Source organism: Furipterus horrens, unplaced genomic scaffold (assembly GCF_987537825.1).
Source record: "Furipterus horrens unplaced genomic scaffold, mFurHor1.1.pri manual_scaffold_13, whole genome shotgun sequence".
In the NCBI taxonomy this organism is placed as follows: domain Eukaryota; kingdom Metazoa; phylum Chordata; class Mammalia; order Chiroptera; family Furipteridae; genus Furipterus; species Furipterus horrens.
Genome location: NW_028327183.1, coordinates 49,397,945 through 49,423,855, shown reverse-complemented (window position 1 = coordinate 49,423,855; position 25,911 = coordinate 49,397,945). Strand labels below are relative to the sequence as shown.

Genomic DNA, 25,911 nt, shown 5'->3' with positions numbered 1-25,911 from the left:
GACAATGCTGCCTCCAGACAGGTTTTCAGATCCACGCTCTTTCCGTTCCAGCCACAGCTCTCCTAATCCAGGCCTTCATCTTTCACGTGAATCACAGCAGTGACCTCCAAAGAGACTCCAGTCTCTGTCCATGCCGTTGCCAGGGTTATCTTCTGCAATTACCCAACAGACTGTATCTCTGCCTCCTCAGAGAGCTGCGTCTCCAGCAGAATGAAGGACACACTTCAGAGCATGGAAAACAGGCTTCCCTGTTTTCCCTGTTCAGTTTTACACCTTGTTTCTCTCTGCCTCCTGTCCTGCCCCCAGCTTACTAGATGAGGCTTCTGACCCTCCAGGTCTGAACAGAGGAGGGAGGAGAGGTGAGGGACAGGAAAGGGCTGGTGTGCCCGGTGTTCATGGAATCAAGTGTTGACTACTTTGGACTACAGCAAGTTAGTAGATGAGCAAAACTGACTTCACTTATTGGGGTACATTTGTGGGTTTCTCTGGGTCTGTACTGGGAATATTACATTTTCTCTGAGTGCCAGTTCTGTTTTTCTCCCTCTGCTCTTAGGAATCTAGGTCTGGCCACTCACCGCTGGTTGGGGTCATCAGGCCTCCTGGGGCAGATCTATCTCTTGGGCAGAATTTAAGCAGTTCTGCAAAGGGCCTTCCTCTCCTGTGGCTCATGTCTGATTCATTGGACACACTCATGCACGTTTGCCCTGGACAGAAGAGGACATGTCTACGTCTCTGGCGCAGACCATAGCAGCTCCTGTTTAGGAAGAGGCACCATTAGAGGGAGGTTGAAAGTTCTTGGTGTCCTTCAAACTCCAGGTAACGCAAGGGAAGGACTCCATATGGTTCCTTGATGTCCCGTCACTGGGCTTAGATGAAGACAGAATACATCTCCAGCACAGGGCTGGGAAGGGTGCTCACTGCTCATTAAATACTCTTACAAAGACAACTTTTCTCTGATTTCCAACTTCAATTCTTTTTAGCTGTTAGGTAGGTCAAGGTGAGCTATGGGTCACAGAATCATTCAGCTATATCCCGTGCAAGTCCGGCAGAGTCGGCCGAACCCCTGACTTTGAAGCGTGGAAGGACTTGCTTCCAGTTACCATGGGCATCTTCTGGAATGCCAGCTCTTGGACCTCCAGCCACAGGACCATCAGTGTTTTTGCCCCGGAGTTGTTCCTCAGAGCAGTGAGGCTTCCATCCTTCCTAAGTGGAAATGATGCTGGTGGGGGGTTTCCTGGCGTGAACCGAAGTTTCTTGTACCCTAAAAGGACCTGGGAACTGCAGAGCACAGCTTTGGACTGGCTTAAGTACACAGCCTGTCTTTTTAGATTATTCAGCAGTGCCCAGAAAAATACAGATGTGCCAGGTTTGCCCACCCATGAATGGTCTACCTCCCACAAGGTTGCCACCTGGAATATCAAAGCAGAAGTGGAGATTTGTTTGAGATTTGAGGCCTAAGTGGGTGCAACAGAGAGCCAGGTGACAACGACACACCCCGTCATTCCACAGCTGGTTTGGGCAGTGAAGGGCCAGGCTCCGGGCTAAGCATTGAGGACACGATGATTAGCAGAAAACATAAAGACAGAACTAGCTCTTCTACATTCAAGAAAGGTGTGAGTTCCCCACCGCAACAATGAAAAGCTGCTATGATTTCTAGTATTTTCCAAACCAGAGCCAGTTAGTGATTGAGAGGCCAATCCAGGTATTAATATGCTTTTTGGATCTACATGATATTATAAGATAAACTGAATTAGTTGGTGATCTTTAGTAATTGAGCGCTTTTATGTAAAAATCTGTTTGGCTGGGTTCTCTTGCAAATCAGCAGGTCTGGCAAGACTGGGTCCTCAGTCCCTCAGAGCTACAGCTCACTGGGGCCCTGTGGTAGCTGCCCCATGGAGGGCGTATAGACCCTCCAGTCGGCCACAGTCCCCACCACCCCCTTTTATATATTCGCCAGCCTGCTTAACACATGTAGGTTTTCTCTCTGCCTCTGTAGAGGCTAAAATTTGGGCTCTACCTCTCAACTAGTCATTTTAAAATTGTTTTTAGTAAGAAGATGGTTTTTTTTTTTGGTCTTAGAAAAAGAGCAATGAGCCTTGTACAACCCTTAGGATACAAACCACTGAAAGTCAGAGATGCTTTGGGTGAAGACAGAGTCGCGCAGAGTCTCATAGACCCACCCCTTCACGTCCTCTGTGGGAACTTGGGAGCTCTGCAGGATGGCGTCTGAAAAGCCCCACCCCACACCCGGGGAGCCCGTCTCAACTCTGGCCCTGCGACTGCCTGCTGGTTCTGGCCCCATGCTGTAGCCCTGAGCAGCAGCCAGCTAGCCCTGTGACCCGCCCTGTTCCTTCTCCGGCCCTGCCCAGCCCTGTCTGGTGCTCAGCGCTCTCCTCGCTCTGGCCCTGAGCCCGGGGCGGAGTGGCCTCACGGCTGCTGTGGTCGGTGAAGAACTTGCAGAGAGACCTTTTCACAGAATGCTCTTCGGGTTTCCTGTCGCTTTTCATAGCACTATTGGATTTCACGGGACTTCGGTCACTGCCTAAATGAATCTAGGCGAATGAGGCAAATAGGAATCAAATACTCACATGAAATGGAAACAATTCAGGAGGAGGGCCCTTGGTCTACATACGGAATAGTCCCATCCTCCAGTTTCTTAAATATTTTCAATTCTGTATCCCAAAGGGTGAGCACGTGGATAAAGAATGCAAGCTTGGAAGGTAAAAAAAAAATTGTCTCTCTTGTTCTTCAGATGTTTGGGGCCGAGGCCAACGTGAGGCCTCGTGTGTGGCTTGGGTTCAGATGGGGGCGCTAGTTTGCTCTGTACCTCAGTTCCTCGTCTGTCTTCCTCAGGGTCTGTCTCGGGAGGAACGGTTGCTTTTTTGTGCAAGATGACACCGTATGTGTGACTCCTCAGGTGGCCTGAGGCTAGCTCAGTGATCCCCCCCCCCCATCTTCATCATCCTCCCAGTTTGGCTTAAAGGCTGCAGGAGGGCAAAATTGTACGACTGCTTTGAAAAAGAGCCTGGAGTTTCTTATAAACATTCACCTACCCTATGAACAGCTGTTTACCCAAGTGAAAGAAAACCTAAGTCCATTCAAGGACCTGTCACAGCAGCCTTATGCAGAATGGCCCCAAACTGCAAATCACCCAAGTGTTCGCATGTAGCTGGGTTAACCGATGTGGTGTATCTATACCATGGAATACCGCTCAGCAGTGGAAACAGACAAACTGCAGACATGTGCAAGAACACGAGTGAATCAAAATCATTAGTCTAACACAAAAGCCAGACCCAAAGACCAAATATTGTGCGATTCCATTTCACATAGCTTCTTTAAAGAAAAGCAAAACGAGAGGACAGAAGGCAAGGGGAGAGTGGGGAGGGGAGAGCCGACTGCACCGGGGTATGGGGGAGCATTATGGGATGAAGTTCTGTAACGTTAACTTTCTCATTTAGGTCTGCGGTCCATTAAGAGTAAAATTTTGTGTATGGTGTGAGGTAAAGCTTGAATTTTTTTTTTTTGCATGTCCAGTTGTTCCAGCATCACTTATGGAAAATTCTCATTTCCCCGTCAAATTCCATTTGCACCTTTATAAAAAAATCAACCGACCATATGTATATTTCTGTGGTGGTGATTATTTTAAAAATAATATATTTTAATCTAAGTTTGTAATTTGAAAAATTCTGAGTCTTTTTTCCTAGTTTCAGCCTCTGCCTTTTACATCACTGCTTCCTAGTCGTAATAACTAGTAATGGTGACTAGCTAATGCATATTAAACAGACCTGGCACCATTCTGAAGCTTTTATGTATAGGAACTAATATAATCCTCACTACTACCCTGTCAGGAATGTTTTGTGCTCTCCATTGTATAGATGAGGACCCTGAAGCTCCGTGACGTTCAATAATTTGCCCATGTTCCAAAACTAAAACCCAAGAGCTGGGATTTGGTTCCTGGCAGCCACTCGAGTCTATGCTGCTGAAATCCCACATGCCACCGCCTGTCTCTTCCCAGCTCCTGGCATATAGGAAGTACTTAACAAATACTACTTTGATGGAATTAGTGAATATAATTATAGTTACACCACTGCATTTTGATTGTTTACTGGTTTGTCATTACTACCTGATCATATGCTCCTCTTTTAGGGAAGAAAATGTGTCATTTAATTCTAAAACGTATGTAAGGCTTACCATTACTGTAAACGCTGTTCCGGATGGGAGGAATGCAAAGATCAGCGAACAGAAGAAGGGTGAGATGAATGAACACATTGGTTTCAACTGGGAGGTTTCATTCCCAGAATGGTTGACTTTACTCATAAAATCAGTCCTGTGATGTAGAGTCCCAAAGGGAATCCCACTGCTTGCTGTGTTTCCTGCTTTTCTGACTTCTTATTTGATCATCCATCACATGGGGCTAATAAAACCTGCCCTGTGCATTTCTTAGGCTTATTGAGAGGCCAAATTAATGCTGCCTATGAAAGAACTGAGGGAAATGTACAGAGCTAAGCAGATGCCAGAAGCTATTACCTTGACCTGAAACTTGGCCCAGATGGTGTGAGGCCAGCAGTGTGCTCTGCTCATGTGTCGTGGTCAGTGGCTCCTGTTTGGAGGTGTGGGGGCTGGAGAGCAAGACTAGGGATGGGGCACAGGCGCCGAAAGGGCAAAGGAATCTGGCCTGGAAAGTGGCCCAGTGGTTTTTTGCTGGCCACCTGAGCAGTGGCAGCTCATCAGCACACTTCGGTTCGTGGTCTGAATATAATGCCCACAGGTTGTAGTACTAGATGAAGATACGCATCAGGTGTCTCAGCGCCTGGTACGGCAATGGACAGACAAACGGCTTCAAAGCCTCCAATGGAAGACTGAACGGAGGCTTTAAAGTCCTTTGGGCTTTGGGGATAGGCATCAACTGTGTCACTACCGGCACGTTTTGATTAGAAATAATGTTAAAAAATGTTTATCTAAAGCCAAGAATACTCAACGGGGAAAGAATAGTTTCTTCAACAGATGGTGCTGGAAAACTAGACAGCCACACGTGCAAAAATGAAATTGTACCCCTGTCTTACACCACTCACAAAAATTAACTTGAAACACATTGAAGGCTTAAACTAAGATCTGATACCATAAAACTCCTAGAAGGAAACATAGAGGAAAGAAGCTCTTTGACACTGATTCTGCCAATGATTTTTTTGGACATGACACCAAAACCATAAGCAACCAAAGCAAAAATCAGCAAGTGTGACTCCATCAAACTAAAAAGATTCTGCACAGCAGAAGAAACCATCGACAAAATGAAAAGGCAACCTATGGAATAGGCAAAAATACTTGAAAACCATATACTGCGTAAGGGGTTAATAACCAAAAATATATAAAGAACACATACAATAACAACAAACACAAACATTTCAATTAAAAAATAGGCAGAGGATCTGAACAGACATTTTTCCAAAGAAGACATACAGATGGCTAACTGGTATGTGAAAAGATGCTCAACATCCCGAGTTATCAGGAAAGTGCAAATCAAGACCACAATGAGATGTCACCTCACACCTGTCAGAATGGCCATCACCAAAAAGAAAATAAATAAATGGTGGTAAGGATGTGGGGATAAGTGTTGGTAAGGATAAGTCTTGTTTTAGGGTGGGAATGTAAATTTATATAGCCACTGTCAAAAATGCTACTGAAGTTGCTCAAAAAATTCAAAATACAACTACAGTATTCCCTTCCTTATTGCAGGTATTATGTTCTAGACCCCCCCGCCCCCGCGAAGTAGGAACCTTACATTTATTCTACACTCTTAAACCTATGTAACTTTAACAGCATATATATACACCACTGCAAAATCCCATGATATAGGAAAAAATCCGCGATAAATAATTAAAAATAATATTTTAAAAAATCTCGCGATACAGTGAACCACAATATAGAGAGGGACTACGGTATATGAATTAGCAACTCATTTCTGGGGACATATTTGAAGAAAATAAAACCACTACCTTGAAGAGGTATCTGTAGCCCATGTTCATTGCAGCATTCTTTGGAAGCAACCTGAGTGTTCTTTAATGCATAAATTGATAAGGAATATATGGTGTATATCTATGCAATGGAATATTATTCAGCTACAAGAAGGAAGAAAATACTGACATTTGCAACAGCATGGATGAACCCTCAAGGACATTACGCTAAGTGAGATGAGCCAGACAGAGAAAGAAAAATACCGAGTGGCGTCACTAATATGTGGGATCTAAAAACGTCAAACTTGTTGCAACAGAAAGTAGAACAGTGGTTCCCAGGGGCTGGGGGATGGGAAGATTGGGGAGATGTTGGTCAAAGGGCGCAGATTTGTGTGTAGAAGACGAATAGGTTCCGGACACCTAAGGCACAGCATAGTGATGATAATCAATAATATTGTATTATATACTTCAAAGTTGCTAGGAGACTAGATCTTAAATGTTAAATGTTCTCATGACAAGAAAGAAATGATAATTATGTGATGAGATAGAAATGTTAGCTAATGCTGTAGTGGTAATCATATTACAATATAGAAATAGAGCAATGTACACCTTAAACTTATATAATGTTGCATATCAATTATATCTCTAGATAAGGATCCATATTAATACAATTCTATTCCATAAATGTTTAGTGGACACCTACTATGTGCTTGACATTGTATTAAGTAGTACGGGGACCATAAAGATGGGCAAGACCCCAAGCATGTCCATCTGTAACAGGTGTGCCCCCTCCCCGTTAACTGAGGCTCAGGGGAACATGACTTCTAAAGAAGCGTGCCCCATTGAAGCTCATCCTCCAGGTCTCCATGGGCTCACCCAGTTTTTAGCTTCTTCTTGACCTTCACTTAAACCCCATCCTCTTCCTTGGCCTCCGAGGAAAACTTGACACAGTAAATGTGCACCAGCTAAGCATTCGTAAACAAGTTCGGTGCTCTACTGAGGGTTTGTGAGGTCGTGGTGGAGAGAGCACGCTCTTCGGCACGTCTGTCTAAAACATTCCTGCCTGACGGGTTCCTCCCAGCCCCAGCCAGGGGGCCTCTCCGCTTTACCCTTAACCCCACAGTGCTCTTCCCAGCTCCTTCCTTTCCCCCTGGGAGGGATTTCTTTCCTTGCACCGGAGCCCTGGGTCCCAGGCAGGCTGGGGGACGCATTCCTCCTCCCACAGCTCACTCGTCATAGCAAGGGTCTCCTCGAGTGAGGAGGGTCCTTAGAGCAGCACTCTGAAAATGCACAGATCTATAGGATTTAGTAGGTGTTCTTTTTTATTGTGGTAAATACTATAACATAGCACTCATCATTTTAACCATTTAAAATGTACAATGCAGTGATTTTAGCTCACTCACAATGTTGTACAACCACCATCACTATCTAATTCTAGAAGTTTTCATCACCTCAGAAGGAAACTCATTAATGAGTCTCTCTCCCCATTTTTCCCTCTAGGACTTGCTTTTCTCGCTGACAGGAATCCAGAGACATCCGCTGAGTCCGAAGCTCCCGTCCTTTGACGGAACCGCGATACGGTCACAGCGTCTGCCTGGACCGCGATCGATCCAGCCGGCGCCTGCTCGCTCCTCCCGGGTTTCTGCCGCTGCTCGCTCCTGAAGGCTGAGCTCTCGGGTGAACCCGCGTTGTCAAAGGCTGTATGTATTTTTCAATTTAATAGATATCAGCATATGACTTTCCAAATAAAAAAAAAAGCAATTATTTTTGTATCAGGTGACATTTTATTTCCTCTTCCAAATACTGCACACCGCTTGTGTAGTTTTGCACATTTTTGAGGTCTCAGTGGCAAATGTTAAGTCTTCATTTCCACGTGTTTGCGCAGATCGGGTCTGGGAAATGAAGCGGACAGGGGGGTTTGCCCCTGGGCTCCGGGTCCCTCTGCTCCCTCTCCTGAGGCAGACGTGGTTGGCAACGACCGTCTGTCCACCTCATTCTCATCGGCTTTGACTGTGGCGGTCCTTCCTGTTCCTGTGTTTTCAATAACTCTTTCATGCAGAGCAGTTTTAGATTTACAGGAAAGTTGTAAAGACAACACGGAGGATCCCCGTGTCCCTTGCACCCAGTCTCCCCTCCATACCGCCTCACGCTGCGTGGCCCATTTGGTGCAATTCATGAACCAACGCTGACTCTCACCAGGAGGGAAACTGCAAACCTTGGCGACCTGTGGGCACTCAAGGAGCACTCGAGACAGCCAGGCGGGTGCACCTGAAAGCAGCGGCTTCCTTCGAAGGGGTTCTTCTGGAACAGCAGCGGCTAAACCAGCCCCCACACTCCCCGGAATGTGAAAGGAGCTCCCTGGGCTGATTCAGGGGTGTGGCAGAAAAATCTCTGAAGAGGATGCAGGCAGGGCAGAGGGCAAGGACACACCCCACGGGGACACAGACGGGGCTGCATCAGGAAACCCAAGAAATCAGCATGTGCCAAAGCCCTCCCAGGGCCCAGAGACTCCAGGACACTGGCTCCCGAAGGCCAGTGGGGTCGACAGCCCCACTTCTTGGGGAGCTGCCACCAACACAAACGCCCCATGTCCCACGTCGCCCCAGGTGTCGGCCAAGGGCTCTGGATTCCTCAGGCTGCGACTCTGATGCACGTTTGGGAGCTACTGGCCTCCCCTAAAGCCCTCGCCTGGCGGATAGAGCAGGAAGGGAACGACTCTCCCCAGGACCCACAGGCTCCTCAGTCCTCGAAAGTGACTGGAGAGCTGGGCCCCAAGCGCAGAAGAGGAGCCCCAGGTGAAGTTCAAGAGCAAGGCCCTCCCCCCAGACCTCAGGACCCCTCAGCTCTGCAATCCCCGACAGGGGCGATGACGCGGAGCAAGGGCAGGCTGGGTCTGACACGAGGGACACCCCGGGCCCGCTGGGGGACAAGTCTAAGTGCGGCCCTAAGTCAGACTCGGGGGGTGGGGGGGCCGTGAGGCAGCAAGACCTCCTAAAGCGCCTTGTTCCTACTAAGAAAAACCAGGCGTTGCTGAGTCACCCAAGAAGCACGAATCACAGGGCAGGGCTACGGGAACGGGAAAGGATGTTATTTCTCGGCACACTCGAGCATCTTCCCTTTGTCCCGAGTCTATCAATACACTTCTCGCCCTCCCCCCGCCCCCTCCCCCAAGGACTCACGCACATTTTTTCTGCTCCTTTTCCATTTCCTTCAGATGCACCCCCACCTCCGCCCGCCTCGGGCACAGGGCAACCAGGGCAACGTCCGCTTGCTTGTCCACAGCAGGACTATGGTCTCACGGGCGTCAGGACCGGGGGGCGGGGGGGTCGCTGGCACCCCGGGCGAGGCGCTCTGCCCGCCTCAGCCGGCCCTCCAGACCCTCAGCGGGGTGGCCCGCGCCCGGGAACTTCCAGCCCGAAGGGGACGCCCGGGACGGCGGCTGCACTGCGCGGGGCCTGGCTCTCCGTCTCTGGGGCAGCCCTGGGACCCCCCGCCCGCTCACCTGCGTCAGGTCCTCGTCGTTGAGCAGATGCGACTCGCGCGGCTTGAAGCAGTTCTGACACTTGCTCTTGTTGAAGATGTTGACCTGGACTTTCCTGCACGGGTTCTCCTTGGCCGCCGACAAGGTCGGCGCGGCGGCGAGGCCCGACGGCCCGCGGAGGGAGGGGCAGCGACATCATCCACGGCGGGCTCGGGAGACGGAGGCCGGGCTCAGCGCGGGCTCCCCGGCGTGCCCCGGCCGGCCGCCGCCTCAGAGCCGGGCCGCGTACGCAGGGTGGCTCCGCAAGCGCCGGGATGAGGGCCGGGCCTTCCCTCGCACCACGGTGCTCCGATGCACCGCGCGCCCGGGCACCTCCGCCCCGTGCCCCGCGCCCCCAACAGAGCGCGCGGTCCCTGCCGCCAGGCCGTCGCGGGCCCATGGACGCGGCCTCCTGGGCCCGCCGCCTACCTGCGCTCGGGCTGTTTAGTTAGGGGTCCGATTGCCCGCCGCCAGAATTACAACTCTGAATACCAGAGTTTGGTGAAAAGGAAAAGAATTGTTTATTTACACAAAGCCCTGCCTCCCCCTCCCAGACCTGGCCAGTCTTAGGAAAGTCAGAAACACCGTTTCCCTACTTCCCAGGCACAGTTCAGCTTTACCAGCAGCTGCCAATCACTCAGTTCTGACTGGGGAGGCCCTTTCTGTGCTGTGGTGCCCTCCAGCTCTCAATGCAGGACCGCCTGGATTCTCGGCCTCCTTGGAAACTGCCTTCTTCCTGCAAATCGCATGGATCTCCTCTTCTTCTCAAAGCAGTCTGGCAAGAGCGTCTTCTTAAAGCCGCCTGGAGATCCCTTCTCCAAGCCAGATGGAGGGAGCCCACAAGAGCCAGAGAGTGAGGGCGTGAGGGCCAGAGACAGCCTTAGAGTGAGCCTCCTAGAGCCAGAGCCAGCCCAAAATATGTCTGCAGCTGCTTCTCTCTTCCTCCCTGCCTCCTCTCTCTCCCCGCGTCCTCTCACAGTGGGTGTTGCAAACCGTCCTGACCATTCACAGAACCCTAGTAGGCTCGGTCTGCTTCTTCCATACCAGCCCACAGTCCAAGATCCCTCCCATCTCCCTGAGTCTTGGAAGTAAAGCGGATCTTTGCAACAATGTATCCAGCCACTAGCTCCAGGCATGCAAGGGCATCCTGAAAGCTGCTTCCTGCTGCCTATCTCCCAGCCGCAAACTCTGCGGTTTGTTTTTGGACTCCCCTGTTTCTGTAACAGGAGGGCCTGGGCGGCCGGTGCAGGAGCAGTGGCTGCGTAATTGGCAGAAGCCGTTCGCGTGCGCCTGCCCCTCCCCCAGCCTGAGATGGGGAAGCCCCGAACTGACCTCAAGAGGCGTCTGGGCGCGCCCTTCCCACAGAATCTGGGCAAGCTGGAGCGCGCGCCTTCCTCCTGCCGGCCCTCCACGTGGCCCCCCCTCCCCGCGCCCCCCCCCCCGGGAGTTCCAAGTGTATCCAGGCAACAGACCAACAGATACTTCTTGGCGAGCTCTCTCTGGCTGCTGAGGACGGTTTCTGTGCTCCCGGCCAGAGCTCCCAGACGCGCCCAATGGGCAACTGCCTGAGTGCACTCTGCCCCCACCCCCCGCCCTGGGGACCAGGGGGCCAGCTCAGAGCTCCCCCAGGTGGCCAGTTTCCCTTGGTCCGCCAGCGGCACCCAGTTGTCCCTGCTCCTCCACCTCCTGCAGGGCCAGCCCGCCAGCACCTGCTCACATGCGGTGTTGCAGCCTTCGTGAGTGTCTGTGTGAGGATCCCCCAGAGCCTGTGGCGTTTGCTCGGGATCCTGAGGTCCCTTTACCAGTGGGCCTGTGGGGGGCACGGGGAGGAGGTAGGTGAGGAGGGGGGGCAGCCCACTGTGCTAGAGAGTGAGGCTGAGGGCTGTGAGGGAGCCCCGCCTACCTGCAGGCTCCCGGGGGCCCAGGGAGGCCTCCGTGCCTCGGTGCTCAGGCCTGGGCCCCTGCAGGGCACCCTCCAGGTGCAGGGCCGGGAAGACGGAAGGCGCGGTAAGGCCCAGGCCTCCGTGAGGGGCTCCCCCTGCCTTTGCAGGAAGAGGAACCCCATCACCAGCTCCTATAGCTCCACCCGAGGCTGCCCTCCGGTGGAGAGGGGGAGGCGTGCCGCCCCTTGCCACGCCGGGCCGCCCCAGAGGGCCGGGAAGACGCTGAGGCAGCAGCGCCCTGGGGCTCCCTCCTCAGCTGCCGCCCTGCCACGGAGGCTGAGCCAGCCTGAGCAGGGCCAGGGTGCCACCAGAGGGGACACAGCACCCTCCAGGCGCCGCAAAAGGAAGGTCTGCCTGCTCCCGCGCAGGCGAGGGCCCCCTCTAAGCCTGCCACCAGGTCCCGACCCCGGGTACAGGGTGACCCCAGAAGATTTGGACAGAGACCGAGAAGCGCGGTGGCGGATCCTCAGGGCTCTGCTTGGTGAGGCGTGGGCCCTCTCGGGCTGCGGGGCTCCAGAGCCTGTGCCTTCCTGCCCGCAGCCTGTGCCTGCCCTCAGTGCCCCTGTGTCCGCCGGTGCTCCAGTCACCTCTGTGCTGAGCGCCAGCCCCTCGGCCTGCACATCTGCAGGCTTGGCTGCCAGGCCAGCCTCTGACAGCGGGGTGACTCCCATGGACACCAGCCCACCTCCCAGGCCAGCCTCTGACAGCGGGGTGACCCCCATGGACACCAGCCCACCTCCCAGGCCAGCCTCTGACAGCGGGGTGACCCCCATGGACACCAGCCCACCTCCCAGGCCAGCCTCTGACAGCGGGGTGACCCCCATGGACACCAGCCCCGCTCCCTATGCACTTCCCTCGGGGGCTCCACCCAGCTCTCGAGGCAGAAAACGGGCAGCCTCAGGCCCAGCCCAGGCCCCAGTCTCCACTGTAGGCCAGCCAGCCCTGGGCAGCATCGCCCGGGCCCCCCCGGGAACGCACGCCGGCCCCAGGCCTGCCTTGGCCGCCTCGTCATCGGCTCCAGGCCCGTCTGGCATGGCCACCCAGCGCCCTGGGGGAAGCTCCGCACAGAACACGCGGAAGCGAACTCGCCAGGGCACCCTGGTCACGACCCCTGGCGCCAGCGCTGGGAAAAAGCCTACACTCAGAGGCGCTGCTGCGCCCGCCGTCGTGCCCACCCACGGACCTGCACCCAAGCAGAGCTCCCATGCTTCCAGCCAAGGGCTGGGCACCACCACCACCACCAGCACGGTGGCCTCTACCGTGGTGTCCCTCTCAGCCTCCACCCCCAGGGGCCCTGCCTCTGCTGGGCACACGGCAACAACTCAGAAGACCACCAGCCTACCAGTCCCTGGGGCAGTCGGTGCGGGCACATCTGCAGGCTTGGCTGCCGGGCCAGCCTCTGACAGCGGGGTGATCCCCATGGACACCACCCCAGCTCCCTAGCTCTCCTCTCTGGGACCCCTCTCTGGCTCTAGTGGGAAAAGCCTTGCTGTCAGGGCCCCACCATCGCGTTGCCAGAAAACCACGGGGCCGTCAACCCAACTCTGAGCTCCAACGCAGGCTCTTTTGTCTGCGAGCTGTCGCAACAAAGACAACCAGGAAACCCAAGAGAGCGTCACAGCACAGGCTTCGTTCAGTGGCCAGACGATGAAGGAGAGGGAGTTATAATTCTCAGATCTTCGCTGGGGTCAGAGAGGCTGCATAGAGAACAGGAGGTTGGAAATGAAGGCGCGGTGCAGGCTGTTAAGAAGGAGGAATCCTTGTGGGCTTTCTGGGAAAGGAGGAAGCTGGCAGCGGGAGAAACCAAAGAAGAGGAGCACAAATGGTAAGGATCTGCGTCCCCGTGATGGCCGACTTTCTCCTCTTACATTATGTCATGTTGTATGACTTGAAGGGACAAAAAAGTAGAGCACAGTCTCCCAGGTGCTGATGCCAAAGGTGCCCCTTGGGTTTGGCAGCCGGGCCAGGACCCCTGCTCCCCGGAGTGGCCTTCAGCCTGACGGCCTCCTCCCCTCTTCAGCACTGCAGTTCCTGACTTCTGGTCAGAGGCGGATTAAGGCGGGTGGAGGCCCCCGACGGGGAAGTAGATATTGGTTGGGCCCCTTAAAAACAAGGAGAGAGCCAGGGAAAAGAAAAACCCGCATTTCCCATATTTTATGCAGCGTAGTAATGAAAGCAAACTTGGTGTCATTAGAGGAAAGTGTCCAGTTGGGGTTTTGCGGGGCCCTTCAGAAGTCGGGGCCCAGGGTGCGCGCCCGCTGCGCCCACCCTTCAATCCGCCTCTGCTTCTGGTAGGGCTGCAGGGCCCCAATTACTTGTTTAGAATTGATATTTTAGAAGAACTCAGAATGATTCATTTAAGATTCATTCCTGTTTAAATCAGCAGTGTGTTACCTTTTCTTGTTGACCTGTATTTCGTCGCATGGCTGTACCACAGTTTGTTTATTCACGTGCCGTGAAAGGTCTGACAAGTGTCAACATTTGTTTTTTATGCCAACTCTTCTAATAGGTAACCACTGGTATCTCCTTGGGGTATGGATTTGTAGCTTCCTAGTGATGAATGAGGATTTTCTTTTCCTATGCTTATTAGCATGCACAGGTTTTCTTTGGGGCAGAATCTTCAGGCGTCTTTCTCACTTAAATGGGCGGTTTTTGTCTTGTTGTTGTTGTTTTAATTGAAAGGTTTTTCACATATTCTGGGCACATATTTATCACAAGTGGGAGCCCTTTAATTTTGTTGTTTTTTGACTTTGCTTTGGCTATTTTGGGCTCCTTGCAATTCCATGTGAATTGGATGACCAGCTTTTCTATTTATGTAAAAAGGGGGATGACATTGTGATTGAAATCGCATCGAATGTGTCCTCATAGTATTGCTATCTCGATCATTTGTCTTCTGACCCATGAACACGGAATACCGTTCTATTTATTTGGACATTTTAAATTGATTTCCTGCATTCTTTATAGTTTTCAATGTACAAGACTTTCATCTCCTTGGTTAAGCTTATTTCCAGTATTTAGTTCTTTGAGATGCCATTGAAATGGAATTGCTCTTTAATTTTCTTCATGGATTGTCACTGTTGGTGTATAGAAACACACAGATTTTTGTATGTTGATCTTATGACCTGCAAATTTGCTCATTTCATTTGCTGTTGCCACAGGTAGATCTGTGGTAGATTCTTTGAAAGATTTTATATATATATATATATTATATATCGATATATAGATATAGATATATGGAATCATACCATCAGTGACATAATTTTACTTCTTCCTTTCCGATTTGGATGCCTTTTGTTTCTCTTCCCTGTCTACTTGCTCTGGCTAGAAGTTCAGTGTAGTAATGAATAGCAGTGGTGAAAACAGGAACCTTTGTTTTGTTCCTGATCCTGGTGGGAAAGCTTTCAGCCCTTCAATATTGATTTTGTTGTTTTCTGTGGGGTTTTCATAGGTCACCTTTATTATGTTGAGGAAGTTCCTGTCTGTTCATGGTTTCGTCAGTGTTTTGTTTTGTTTGTGTTTTTTAATCTACTTATGGTTTTCTCACTTTTATTTTTTCAATCATGAAAGAGCATTAGATTTTGTTAAATGCCTTTTCTGTGTCTATTGAGGTGGTCAGTAATTAATTTCATTCCATTAGTGTCTATTGTATGGATTGATTTTCTTATACTGACCTTCTTTGCATTCCTAGGATAAGTCCTGCTTGCTCACGGTATATAAACCTTTGTACATGCTTCAGATTCAGTTTGTTAGTATCTTGTTGAGAAGTTTTTCATCTATGCTCATTAAAATGTATCCTGGCCGTTATAATTTGGGGGGGGGGCATGTCTTTATCTGGCCTTGGTAGGAAAAAGAACTGGTGATCTCATCGAATGAGTTAGGAAGAGTTCCCTTCTTTTCTGTTTTGGAAGAATTTGAAAGATGTCAAGGTTACTTCTTCTTCAGTGTTTAATAGTGTTCTTCAAGTCTTTTGTTCTTTCTTTCTGATTTTTTCTATCCTCCCTTGATGATTGTTTTATTGCTTTTTAGAGAAAGACAGGAAGGGAGAGAGAGGGAGAAGCATCCATTGGTTGACATTTTGTACGTGCATTGACCAAGAAATGGACCCACAACCTAGGTGTGTGCCTTGACCAGGAATCAAACTCATGACCTTTCAGTTATGGGATGATGCTCCAGCCAACTGAGCCACCGCAGCCAGAGTTCAAGTTTTTTTGTTTTGTTTTGTTTTTTTTGTTTCTTAGTGTAGGTGTTTACTGGCGCACATTATTTCTCACAAGTGCTTTTTCTTCATCCCATTAGTTTAGGTATGCTGTGTCTTAATTTTTTGTGGTCTCTAAGCTCTTCCAGTGTATTTCAAAGAGTTGTTTAAAGTCTTTGACTAGTCTGTTTCCTGAACTTTCTCAGGAATTGTTTCAGTCAGTATATTTATTCCTGAATGGGCCATACTTTTTAAATTTGCTAATGCCTTGTGATTTTCTTCTTGAAAATGGCGTGTCTTACTCTTATGCTGTAACTTTGGAAGTCAGATCTTCCCCTTGTCCAGGGTTTGACTTATTTTTTTGTGATGGTCGAAGGTTATAGTAGTCCATTTTTCAGGGGTTTACTGAACTCTTTTTACAGAGGATGTATTTGTTGCTATGCGTGGTCACTGAAGACTGCTCCTCAGCGTATGTTCGGGTAGTGTTTGGACAGAGATCTCCTTGAATACCAGGAGCCAGAAAATGAGAGAGTAAACTTTTTTTCAGTCTTTGAAGATTGGCTGTTAGGGCTGTCCCTCAGCACTCAGCCGGGTTTGCACTGAGCCCAGGGACCAGCCCAAAGTGAAAGCTTATTTCTTCCAAGGTAATTTTTGAGCAAGCCTCTTCCCCGACGCATGCATGTGGCTTTCTGAATTCCCCAAATATATGGGTGATTTTGAGTGCTCTAATTTCCCAATAAAAGCTCTCTCCCCAATTTCCACCCATAGGCATTTTGCCACCTGTGGTATTATGCCTCCACCAGGATCTTTTGGTCCCGGCAGCTACGGGTTGTTGGCCAGCTTAATGGCTTCCAGCAATGCCCGTAGCTTTTCCAGCCTTCAGGGAGCTCTCAGACAGCTTTAGAACAGACCTGCCTACACGATCATTAGCAAAGAGGTCTTGCTCTGCTTTCTCCAGACCTAAGGACCAGGGTCCCGCCCTGGGAACTGGGGGATGCAGTTTCCATGCCCACAGCCAAGCTGGGGAAGGAGTGGCTCAAGGGCAAGGAAAACCGCCACGAAGCTTTCCTACCGTTTTCCAGTAGCCTTTTTAAAAATTCATTGTTTGCTTGATTGCTGTGAACCTTCGACCATTTATAAAGTTCTAACAAAATAGAGTTGTTTAAAAACAATTACTGTTTAGTAGAAATGATTTCCATTTTATACTCTTCTTGGAGATTGTTCCTGACAGGCTGCAGAACTGCTGCGTTCTTTATTAAAAGTCTTTAAAGTTCTTTAAAAGTCTCTAAAGACTTTTAAAGTATTAAAAGTCCTAAGCTCATTGTAGACTCTATGGGTGTTATCTCTTTGTTGTGTTTTGCTTTTCTGATTTGTTGGTATGGGAGATGAAAAGGGATAGGTGTTGGAATTCAATATGAAAGAGTCATAATTAATATAACTCTGTTAAGCAACATAATTGATAGGATGAAGTCTTTTATTCAGGCCTGCCTTTGGTCTGTTTATTTTAGTGTAAGTAGGGAATAAAGTGAACTAAATGCCTCAGGTAGTCTACTTTGTCTTGGGTTGCCTAGGAAAGCTTTTGAAATGCACACACTTGGTTTGTAAAGACTTTCATTTATTTTTACAGAGAGACGAAGGGAAGGAGAAAGGGAGAGGAACAACTACCCTTGCCTCTGGAATGCAGTCCCCCGGGTTGCGAGCCAGGCCTTTCCTCGCACCACGGTACCCGGATGCACCGCGCGCCCCCGGGGACCTCCGCCCCGCCCACGGACGCGGCCTCCTGGGCCCGCCACCAGTGCCCCCGTCGCCGGGCGCCTGCAGCCGGGCGCCCGCAGCAATGGTACCGGAGCCTCACGCACTCCCGGGGCCGGGCAGGTGGGTGGGCGGGCGCGGGGATGGAGAAAGCCAGCGGGGCAGCGCGAGGCCGGGATGGGCGGCCCTGTCGGCCAATGGCAGCCCAGAGCTTCAGCGAGCAAAGCCCTCGGCCAATGGGAGCCAGGGGTGGGGGCAAAGGGCAGGTCACTTGTGTGAGCAAGGAAGGTGGGCCGCGGGGATGAGACCTTCGGGTTGGGTGGGCTGGTGTCGCCGGCGGCAGAGGCAGAGTACTTACAGCTGCGGCGGCGGCTGTGGCGAGGCGGTGTGTGACAGCGGCCGGAGCGGGAGCGGCAGCGACAGCGACGGCGGTGGTTCCAGTGGCGGCGGAGGTAGGAGAGGCCGTCGGAGGGTCGGCGGGAGCGGGAGAGGCGGCGGTGGGACCCGGTGCGGCGGCGGCGGCGATGAGACCCGGCGGGACCCGGCGGCGGCGGCGGCGTTGTGACACGGCTGGGCCCGCGGGGGCGGCGGTGGTATCCCGGTGGCGGCGGTGGGACCCGGGGGGCGGCTGTTGGACCCGGCGGTGGCGGCGGCGGCGACCCGGGGGTCGGCTGTTGGACCCGGCGGTGGCGGCGGCGGCGGCGGTTGTACCCGGCGGGGGCGGAGGTGGGACCCGGCGGCGGCGGCGGTGGGATCCCGGTGGCGGCGGTGAGACCCGTGGGGCGGCGGTGGGACCCGTGGGGCGGCAGTGGGACCCGGCGGCGGCGGCGATGAGACGCGGCGGGACCCGGCGGCGGCGGCGATGAGACCCGGCTGGAGTCGGCGGCGGCGGCGATGTGACACGGCGGGACCCGGCGGCGGCGGCGGCTGTGGGACCCGTCGGGGGCGGCTGTGGGACCCGGTGCGGCGGCGGCGGGACCCGGTGCTACGGCGGTGTGTCCCGGAGGCGGCGGCGGTGGGATCCGGGGGGCGGCGATGAGACCCGGGGGCGGCGGCGATGGGACCCGGGATGCGGCGTTTGGACCCGGCGGCGGCGGCGGTGGCGGTGGGTCCCGGGGGGCGGCTGTGGACCCGGTGGGCGGCGTTGGGACCTGGCGGCGGCGGCGGCGGCGGTTGTACCTGGCCGGGGCGGAGGTGGGACCCGGCGGCGGCGGCGGTGGGATCGGTCGGGACCCGGAGGCGGCGGCGGCGATGAGACCCGGCGGCGGCGGCGTTGGGACACGGGGGCGGCGGTTGGACCCGGCGGCGTTGGCGGTGGGACCTGGGGGGCGGCGGTGGGACCCGGCGGCGGCGTCCATGAGACCCGGCGCGAACGGGAGGCGGCGGCGGCGGCGGTGAGACCCGGCGGGGCCCGGCGGTGGCGGCGGTGGGACCCGGGCGGCGGCGTTTGGACCCGGCGGGGGCGGAGGTGGGACCCGGCGGCGGCGGCGATGAGACTCGTCGCGACCCGGAGGCGGCGGCGGCGATGAGACCCGGCGGGACCCGGGGGCGGCGGCGGCGTCGGTGGGACCCGGGGGACGGCGGTTGGACCCGTCGGCGGCGGCGGCGGCGATGAGACCCGGTGCGGCGGCGGTGGGACCCGTGGGCGACGTTTGGACCCGGCGGCGGTGGCAGTGGGACCTGGGGGGCGGCGGCGGGACCCGGCGGCGGTGGCGGTGGGACCCGGCGGCGGCGGCGATGAGACCCGGGGCGGCGGCGTTGGCGGTGTGACCTGGGGGCCGGCGGTGGGACCCGGCGGCGGCGACGAGGAGACCCGGCGGACACGGCGGCGGTGAGACCCGTCGGGACCCGGAGGCGGCGACGATGAGACCCGGCGTGACACGGCGGCGGTGAGACCCGTCGGGACCCGGAGGCGGCGTCGGCGGCAATGAGACCCGGCGGACACGGCGGCAGCGGCGGCGGTGAGACACGGCGGGACCCGGCGTGGGCGGCGGTGGGATCCCGGTGGCGGTGGTGAGACCCGTGGGGCGGCGGTGGGACCCGTGGGGGCGGCAGTGGGACCCGGCGGCGGCTGCGATGAGATGCGGCGGGACCCGGCGGCGGCGGCGATGAGACCCGGCTGGAGTCGGCGGCGGCGGCGATGTGACACGGCGGGACCCGGCGGCGGCGGCGGCGGCGGCTGTGGGACCCGTCGGGGGCGGCGGTTGGACCCGGTGCGGTGGCGGCGGGACCCGGTGCGGCGGCGGTGTGTCCCGGAGGCGGCGGCGGTGGGATCCGGGGGGCGGCGATGAGACCCGGGGGCGGCGGCGATGGGACCCGGGATGCGGCGTTTGGACCCGGCGGCGGCGGCGGCGGTGGGACCCGGCGGCGGCGGCGGCGATGAGACCCGGCGGGACCCGGGGGCGGCGGCGGCGGTGGGACCCGGGGGACGGCGGTTGGACCCGTCGGCGGAGGCGGCGATGAGACCTGGTGCGGCGGCGTTGGGACCCGTGGGCGACGTTTGGACCCGGCGGCGGTGGCAGTGGGACCTGGGGGGCGGCGGCGGGACCCGGCGGTGGCGGTGGGACCTGGCGGCGGCGACGATGAGACCCGGCGTGACACGGCGGCGGTGAGACCCGTCGGGACCCGGAGGCGGCGTCGGCGGCGATGAGACCCGGCTGGAGTCGGCGGCGGCGGCGATGTGACACGGCGGGACCCGGCGTGGGCGGCGGCGGAGATGAGACCCGGGGCGGCGGCGTTGGGACACGGGGGCGGCGGTTGGACCCGGCGGCGTTGGCGGTGTGACCTGGGGGGCGGCGGCGGGACCCGGCGTGGGCGGCGGTGGGATCCCTGTGGCGGCGGTGAGACCCGTGGGGCGGCGGTGGGACCCGTGGGGCGGCAGTGGGACCCGGCGGCGGCGGCGATGAGACCCGGGCGGCGGCCTTTGTACCCGGCGGGGGCTGCGGTGGGACACGTCGGCGGCGGCGATGAGACCCGGCGGACACGGCGGCGGTGGCACCCGGCGGCGGCGACGATGAGACCCGGCGTGACACGGCGGCGGTGAGACCCGTCGGGACCCGGAGGCGGCGTCGGCGGCAATGAGACCCGGCGGGACCCGGCGGTGGCGGCGATGAGACCCGGCTGGAGGCGGCGGCGGCGGCGATGTGACACGGCGGGACCCGGCGGCGGCAGCGGCTGTGGGACCCGTCGGGGGCGGCGGTTGGACCCGGCGGCGGCGGCGGTGGGACCCGGTGCGGCGGCGGTGGGACCCGGTGCGACGGCGGTGTGTCCCGGAGGCGGCGGCGGTGGGATCCGGGGGGCGGCGATGAGACCCGGGGGCGGCGGCGATGGGACCCGGGATGCGGCGGCGATGAGACCCGGTGCGGCGGCGTTGGGACACGTGGGCGGCGGTTGGACCCGGCGGCGTTGGCGGTGGGACCTGGGGGGCGGCGGCGGCGTCCATGAGACCCGGCGCGAACGGGAGGCGGCGGCGGCGGCGATGAGACCCGGCGGGGCCCGGCGGTGGCGGCGGTGGGACCCGGGCGGCGGAGTTTGGACCCGGCGGCGGCGGCGATGAGACCCGGCGGGACCCGGAGGCGGCGGCGATGAGACCCGGGGGGCGGCGATTGGACCCGTGGGCGACGTTTGGACCCGGCGGCAGTGGCAGTGGGTCCTGGGGGGCGGCTGCGGGACCCGGCGGCGGCGGCGTTGGGACCTGGGGGGCGGCTGCGGGACCCGGAGGCGGCGGCGGTCGGAATCGGGGCGCGGCGTTGGGACCCGGCGACGGCGGCGGGACGGGGGAGGGGGGGCCGGCGGCGGCGGCGGCGGCGGGGGGGCGGCGGGGGGCCGGCGGCGGCGGCGGCGGGGGGGGGGGAGCGGGGTCCGGCGGCGGCGGCGGCGGCGGCGGCGGCGGGGGCCCGGCGGCGGCGGGGGGGGGGGAGGGGCGGGGGGGGGGAGGGGCGGGGGGGCGGCGGCGGCGGCGGGGGGGGGGGGGCGGCGGCGGCGGCGGGGGGGGGGGGGGCGGGCGGGGGCGGCGGGGGGGGGGCGGGGGGCCGGCGGCGGCGGGGGGAGCTGGGGCGGCTTCCGGGGCTGGGACGGCAGCAGGACCCGTGGCGTCGGTGGAAGTGCTATCGGCCACCGCCCCTCCCGCCGCCGCCGCTCCGGGCCTTCCCGCCGATAGCACCTCCGCCGCCGTCCCCACTTCTGTCCAAGACTCCGCCGCTGATCCGACAGGCGTGGCCACCGACCCTGCACCTGCCGCCCCCGGCTCTCCGACGTCCTCTCCTACCTCCTCTGCCACTGGGACCGCCGCCGCCGCTACCACTCCAGCCGCTGCCACGCACCGCTCCTGCCGGACCCGATCCCGCTACCGCCAGCAGAGGTAGGAGAGGCCGTCGGAGAGCCGTCGGAGAGCCCGGGGCGGCCGGTGCAGGGTCGGTGGCCCCGCCTGTCGGATCAGCGGCGGAGTCTTGGACAGAAGCCACGTTCGCATGCGCCTGCCCGTGCCCCAGCCGGAGACGGAGAAACTGCAAGCAAAGTAATACACACCGACGGGAGCAGAAGACCTCAGCCGGTCAGAAGGATTGAGGTACTTTGTGATGCTTCTATGATCTTAGCAAACTTTTATGCCACCGAGTGGAACCTGCTTCATTGCCCTAGGAGTCTTGTATAGTCCCGATAATGAGTGAGACATCCTTTGACCTGAGTGATTAGATGCCTCTAGAATCTGTAAATATGACATACATGACTGCATTTTCCCGAAGGTGGTGGCACCGGCTGTAAGTGATGATGGAGGAAGCAGCGATGGGCCCAGTTCATCACAGGAAATAGTGTGGGGTAGGCCAGGGGAGGGAGAGCGAGGGCTGGGTGCAGGTGGGCCAGGCTGGGGATCATGGGGAACATCTGGAATGCAGCCCGCCTGGGGACTGAACCTGACCGCGAATCGAACGGATGACCTTTCACTTTGCGGGACGATGCCCAGCCGACTCGCCGCACTGGTTCGTCAGGGCTGCGCAAACTCATTTCAAGACAAAAAGTAAAACAATAAACACAACAAATAACATCCAAAAAAAGTAAGTTCCTTTTTTTTATAATCTTTAGAATGTCGCCTTTTTCTGCCTTTTTAATTTATGTTGTATATATCAAGTATGATTTTTTACTGCTATACCATCTGATGGCTTTTCTGTTTTTCTGTAATTATTCAATGCAAAATACGCAGCCAATGTTCCACGAGAGCTGGAGCTGGATGGGTGTGCTCTTTGTGCACTGCAAGAAGGTCGTGTCGGTTCTCATGTAAAGCACTTGAAACTGACATCAATGCCTGTGAAGTGAAGACGGGCATGCTATGGGGACATTTCATCCTTGTTCCCTCTGGCTTGAAAGTTCTGGTGTTTCTGAAGTCAATGGCCTGATGAAGGCAAGTTGGCTATTTCAACCCAATATTCTGCCCTGTGCTTTCAAAACTTTGACACAAATCTGTCCGTGTCATGGGTCACGTATACTTCTTTATACTCCTAGCTCTTGGCTCAGTGCTCCTAGTTCACATAGGTTCATGTACACATAGTTTTTCTTAGATAGCTTTAATGATGCCGTTTTCTGAGGAAAGAATTCTGGTCAGTCTTTTCCTATTTCTTTGCCATTGCCGTTGGCAAGTACCCAAAATGCTAGATCGGGGGATTCGAAAAACAGTTAAAAAGATGTGATCACAGGTGGCTTCCCGCCCCCCCCGGGCCTTCTTCTGCTTTGTGCTTTTCTGGAATTTTTACAGTGAATTTCTTTTGTAAATGAAAAAATAAATTTCTCCCCATTGGAATACATTACATTCAGTCTCAATAAATGCAAAGGAGATACCAATGATATTTCACATTGTTTTTCCTCAAAGCACTGAACAAATAAAAAATAGACTTAAAATACAGCCATTTCCAAATTATTACATCTTTATATACTTCATTCCTAAGGGGACTGTTTTGTTTGGATCCGAGGGATTATAGTGCTTTGTTGTCTACATGTGTACATACACTTTTTTTATTTCTTTTTTTATTATAACTGAAAATTTGAAGTTTAGTTTGTTTTCATGCATTGCTTTCTCTTTTGATTTTTATTATTTGGTTCGCATCTAGACTGCAAACAAAATAATACGTACCATCCGGAGTAGGAGGCCTCAGCTGTTCAGAAGTATTAAGGCCCTTTGTGATGCTTCTATGATCTTAGCAAACTTTGATGCCACTCAGTGGAAGACTCAGAGTGGTATGTATCTAAAGAATGAGTGTTCACTTCTGGCTATGTTACTTTCTGTGGGGATATGTTAATTTTGGAATCCATATGTTAATCTCTCTAAGATCACTAGCAGTACAGTAATTACAGATATGAAGGTCCTGATGATCACAATTCACACATGATGGAAAACTTAATTTTTATCTAATAGCTTCAACCCCGTCCACTTTTCCACTTGATATCCTTTGGTGCGACTGATAATAAATGACTGCACTGACTTCATTATTTGATTTCTCTGGGTAATCGTCTGTTGCAGAGAATTGTAGAGAAGCAAGTCCTTTAACTGAGTAGCTGAGAGTTTTTAGGGTCAAAAGTGTTTTAGAATGGTGTTAGTTACTCACTGTGCCCTTGGAGTGAAAAGTGAAAAGGCTTCCATTTCCTCCATAGAATGCCTTGCCCGTAATCCATCCCTCTTCTTGCTGGGTCTGTACGATGGCTATAAGCTGCTGTCGTTTTTGGTTATATGCCCTCACTTATCAGTATCTTTCTCCCCATGCTTTAATAATGATATTGCTTTTTCTGTTCAGAATCAGAGCTTCCCCTTTAAATCCTTACTACTTTGAGATAAGAATGAGACTTCTCGTTGTGTTCCTCTAAGCAAACAAAAAGTATCATCAAGCCCTTTATTTCCTTTTAAATAGTAATGTGGCAGGAGTATATTATGTCATCATCTAATGTAATTTTTTTTTTTAAGCATGTAATTACCTTACGGTGCTCAGCCCGGCCCTCAGATGGAATGCGGCCACCGAGCAGGGGCAGGTCACCTGCAGACGCGCCGTGAGCCGTGCTGACCATCGCCTGCTCTGACCCTGAGCTGCGTCGGGTCCTGAGCCCCGGGGTCTTCGTTTCTAAGCCAGGGCCTGAGCCACGGAGCAGCGGCAGGTCGGGGGTGTGGCATCTGCTGAATGGGGCTGTAGTTCAGTGCTAGTCCTCCGTTTTTGGTTGTCACTGAAACCTCTGTATTTTAAATACAAAAGACATAAGTAGTCTAAGTTTGAGTTTGAAATGAGAGGTGCGGTGGGGCATGGCTTTCTCAGGTACAGTGAGAGCAGTCAGCCGTGCCGTCTGTGCTCTGAGCTGAGCAGAGAAGGAGGCGAGGCCAATAGACTCAAACTCTCGATGAGCCTGAAGACTGTTTAATAAGTGTGCGGGAGAAGAGGTTTGATTAGAATGTGGAACTTAAGATTTCTAAGCAGGTGTAGTTTTCGGAAATTAGAAACTATACAGTATAATCCGCATAAATGGTTTACTGAAAGAGAGTAAAATGGAATTACCTTGGAAAGAGATGAAGGATATTATGAATATAAAATGACTTTATATATCGGTCCTCTGCATTTTAAATTCTACCTGCAACTACTTCATTTTTGAAATCACCTTTTAATCAAGATTTCTCTAATTCTGTCCAGAAGTAGTTCATGTGTGTTTTATTGGAGGTGGACCTTCTAAACAGTGGTAGGGATGAGGAAGTCAGGCAGAGCAGAAAGAGAATAAACTAGTGTGCGCTGTAGTACTGAGGGGATCGGGCGACGAGTCATTTGGTGCCTCTGCAAAGTTTATGTGCCAGTTGGGAAGAAAGTCAGTTAGCTGTGGAGCCTCCGAACCTCACTGTAATTTTCACTTAGAAGTTGCTTTTGAACCAGGTAAACTCCTTCTTGCTCCCGGAACAGTCCTTTTAGACTCGCCAGAGATATCGTGGATGGGATGGGCATTACTGGTGTTGAAGGCATCTTCGGAAGGTAAGTGATGGAACGTAAGGTAAAGACGATGATTTTTGACGCCACGATTATTTGGATAGTCGATTTCTATAGGTTATAGAATTCATTGCTAGAATTACATCTCAGTGCTTTGCCAGTACTAAGGGCCAGACCCTGGGTGAAAATCATTATCATTTCCCCTTCTTTCAGATAACTTGGGACCTCTTCCAGTATATCCTATGGACTGTCTTTCCCAACTTCTTCCGGAAGCCTCCCACCTTTGCCTTTAATACCTCTGTTCTAGCTAACTCTTCTTTTTTACTGCTGAAACTCCTATCGGGCGCTCACAGTCGGGCTCATATGCCTTCCCAAAGGAGCTTACGGTCCACCTCGAATGTCTGCTACAAGAAATGTGCAGTTCCCTGTAGCTTTCCCACCACAGGTCTCTATACTCAGCTTTTAATGGGGCAGAGTCTAGTCAAAGTAAACTAATAATTACCATCATGAGTGACTGAAAGAAATATGTTGTACTATTGTATCATTATATTTGCAGATATTTTAATTAATGTATAGTTGACATAGCATCTTACATTACTTTCAGGTG

At 54.4% G+C, this 25,911-nt stretch overlaps 1 protein-coding gene and 1 long non-coding RNA gene across 2 annotated transcripts in view; both read left to right on the top strand.

The window, feature by feature from the left end:
* Positions 1 to 21,725, top strand: part of LOC149995115 (myosin-14-like) — a 63,219-nt gene extending 41,494 nt beyond the window's left edge. Inside the window, exons 19-20 of the mRNA XM_090259124.1 lie at positions 17,705 to 17,813; positions 21,670 to 21,725. Of these exons, the coding sequence (XP_090115250.1) occupies positions 17,705 to 17,813; positions 21,670 to 21,725 (165 nt within the window). The remainder of the gene's footprint in view (positions 1 to 17,704; positions 17,814 to 21,669) is intronic.
* Positions 21,726 to 22,451: 726 nt separating this feature from the next.
* LOC149995114 (uncharacterized) lies at positions 22,452 to 25,125 on the top strand. Its single transcript, XR_016507736.1, has 3 exons — positions 22,452 to 22,756; positions 23,460 to 23,586; positions 24,308 to 25,125. It is a non-coding gene; the product is annotated as an uncharacterized LOC149995114 (long non-coding RNA).
* Positions 25,126 to 25,911: the final 786 nt, after the last annotated feature.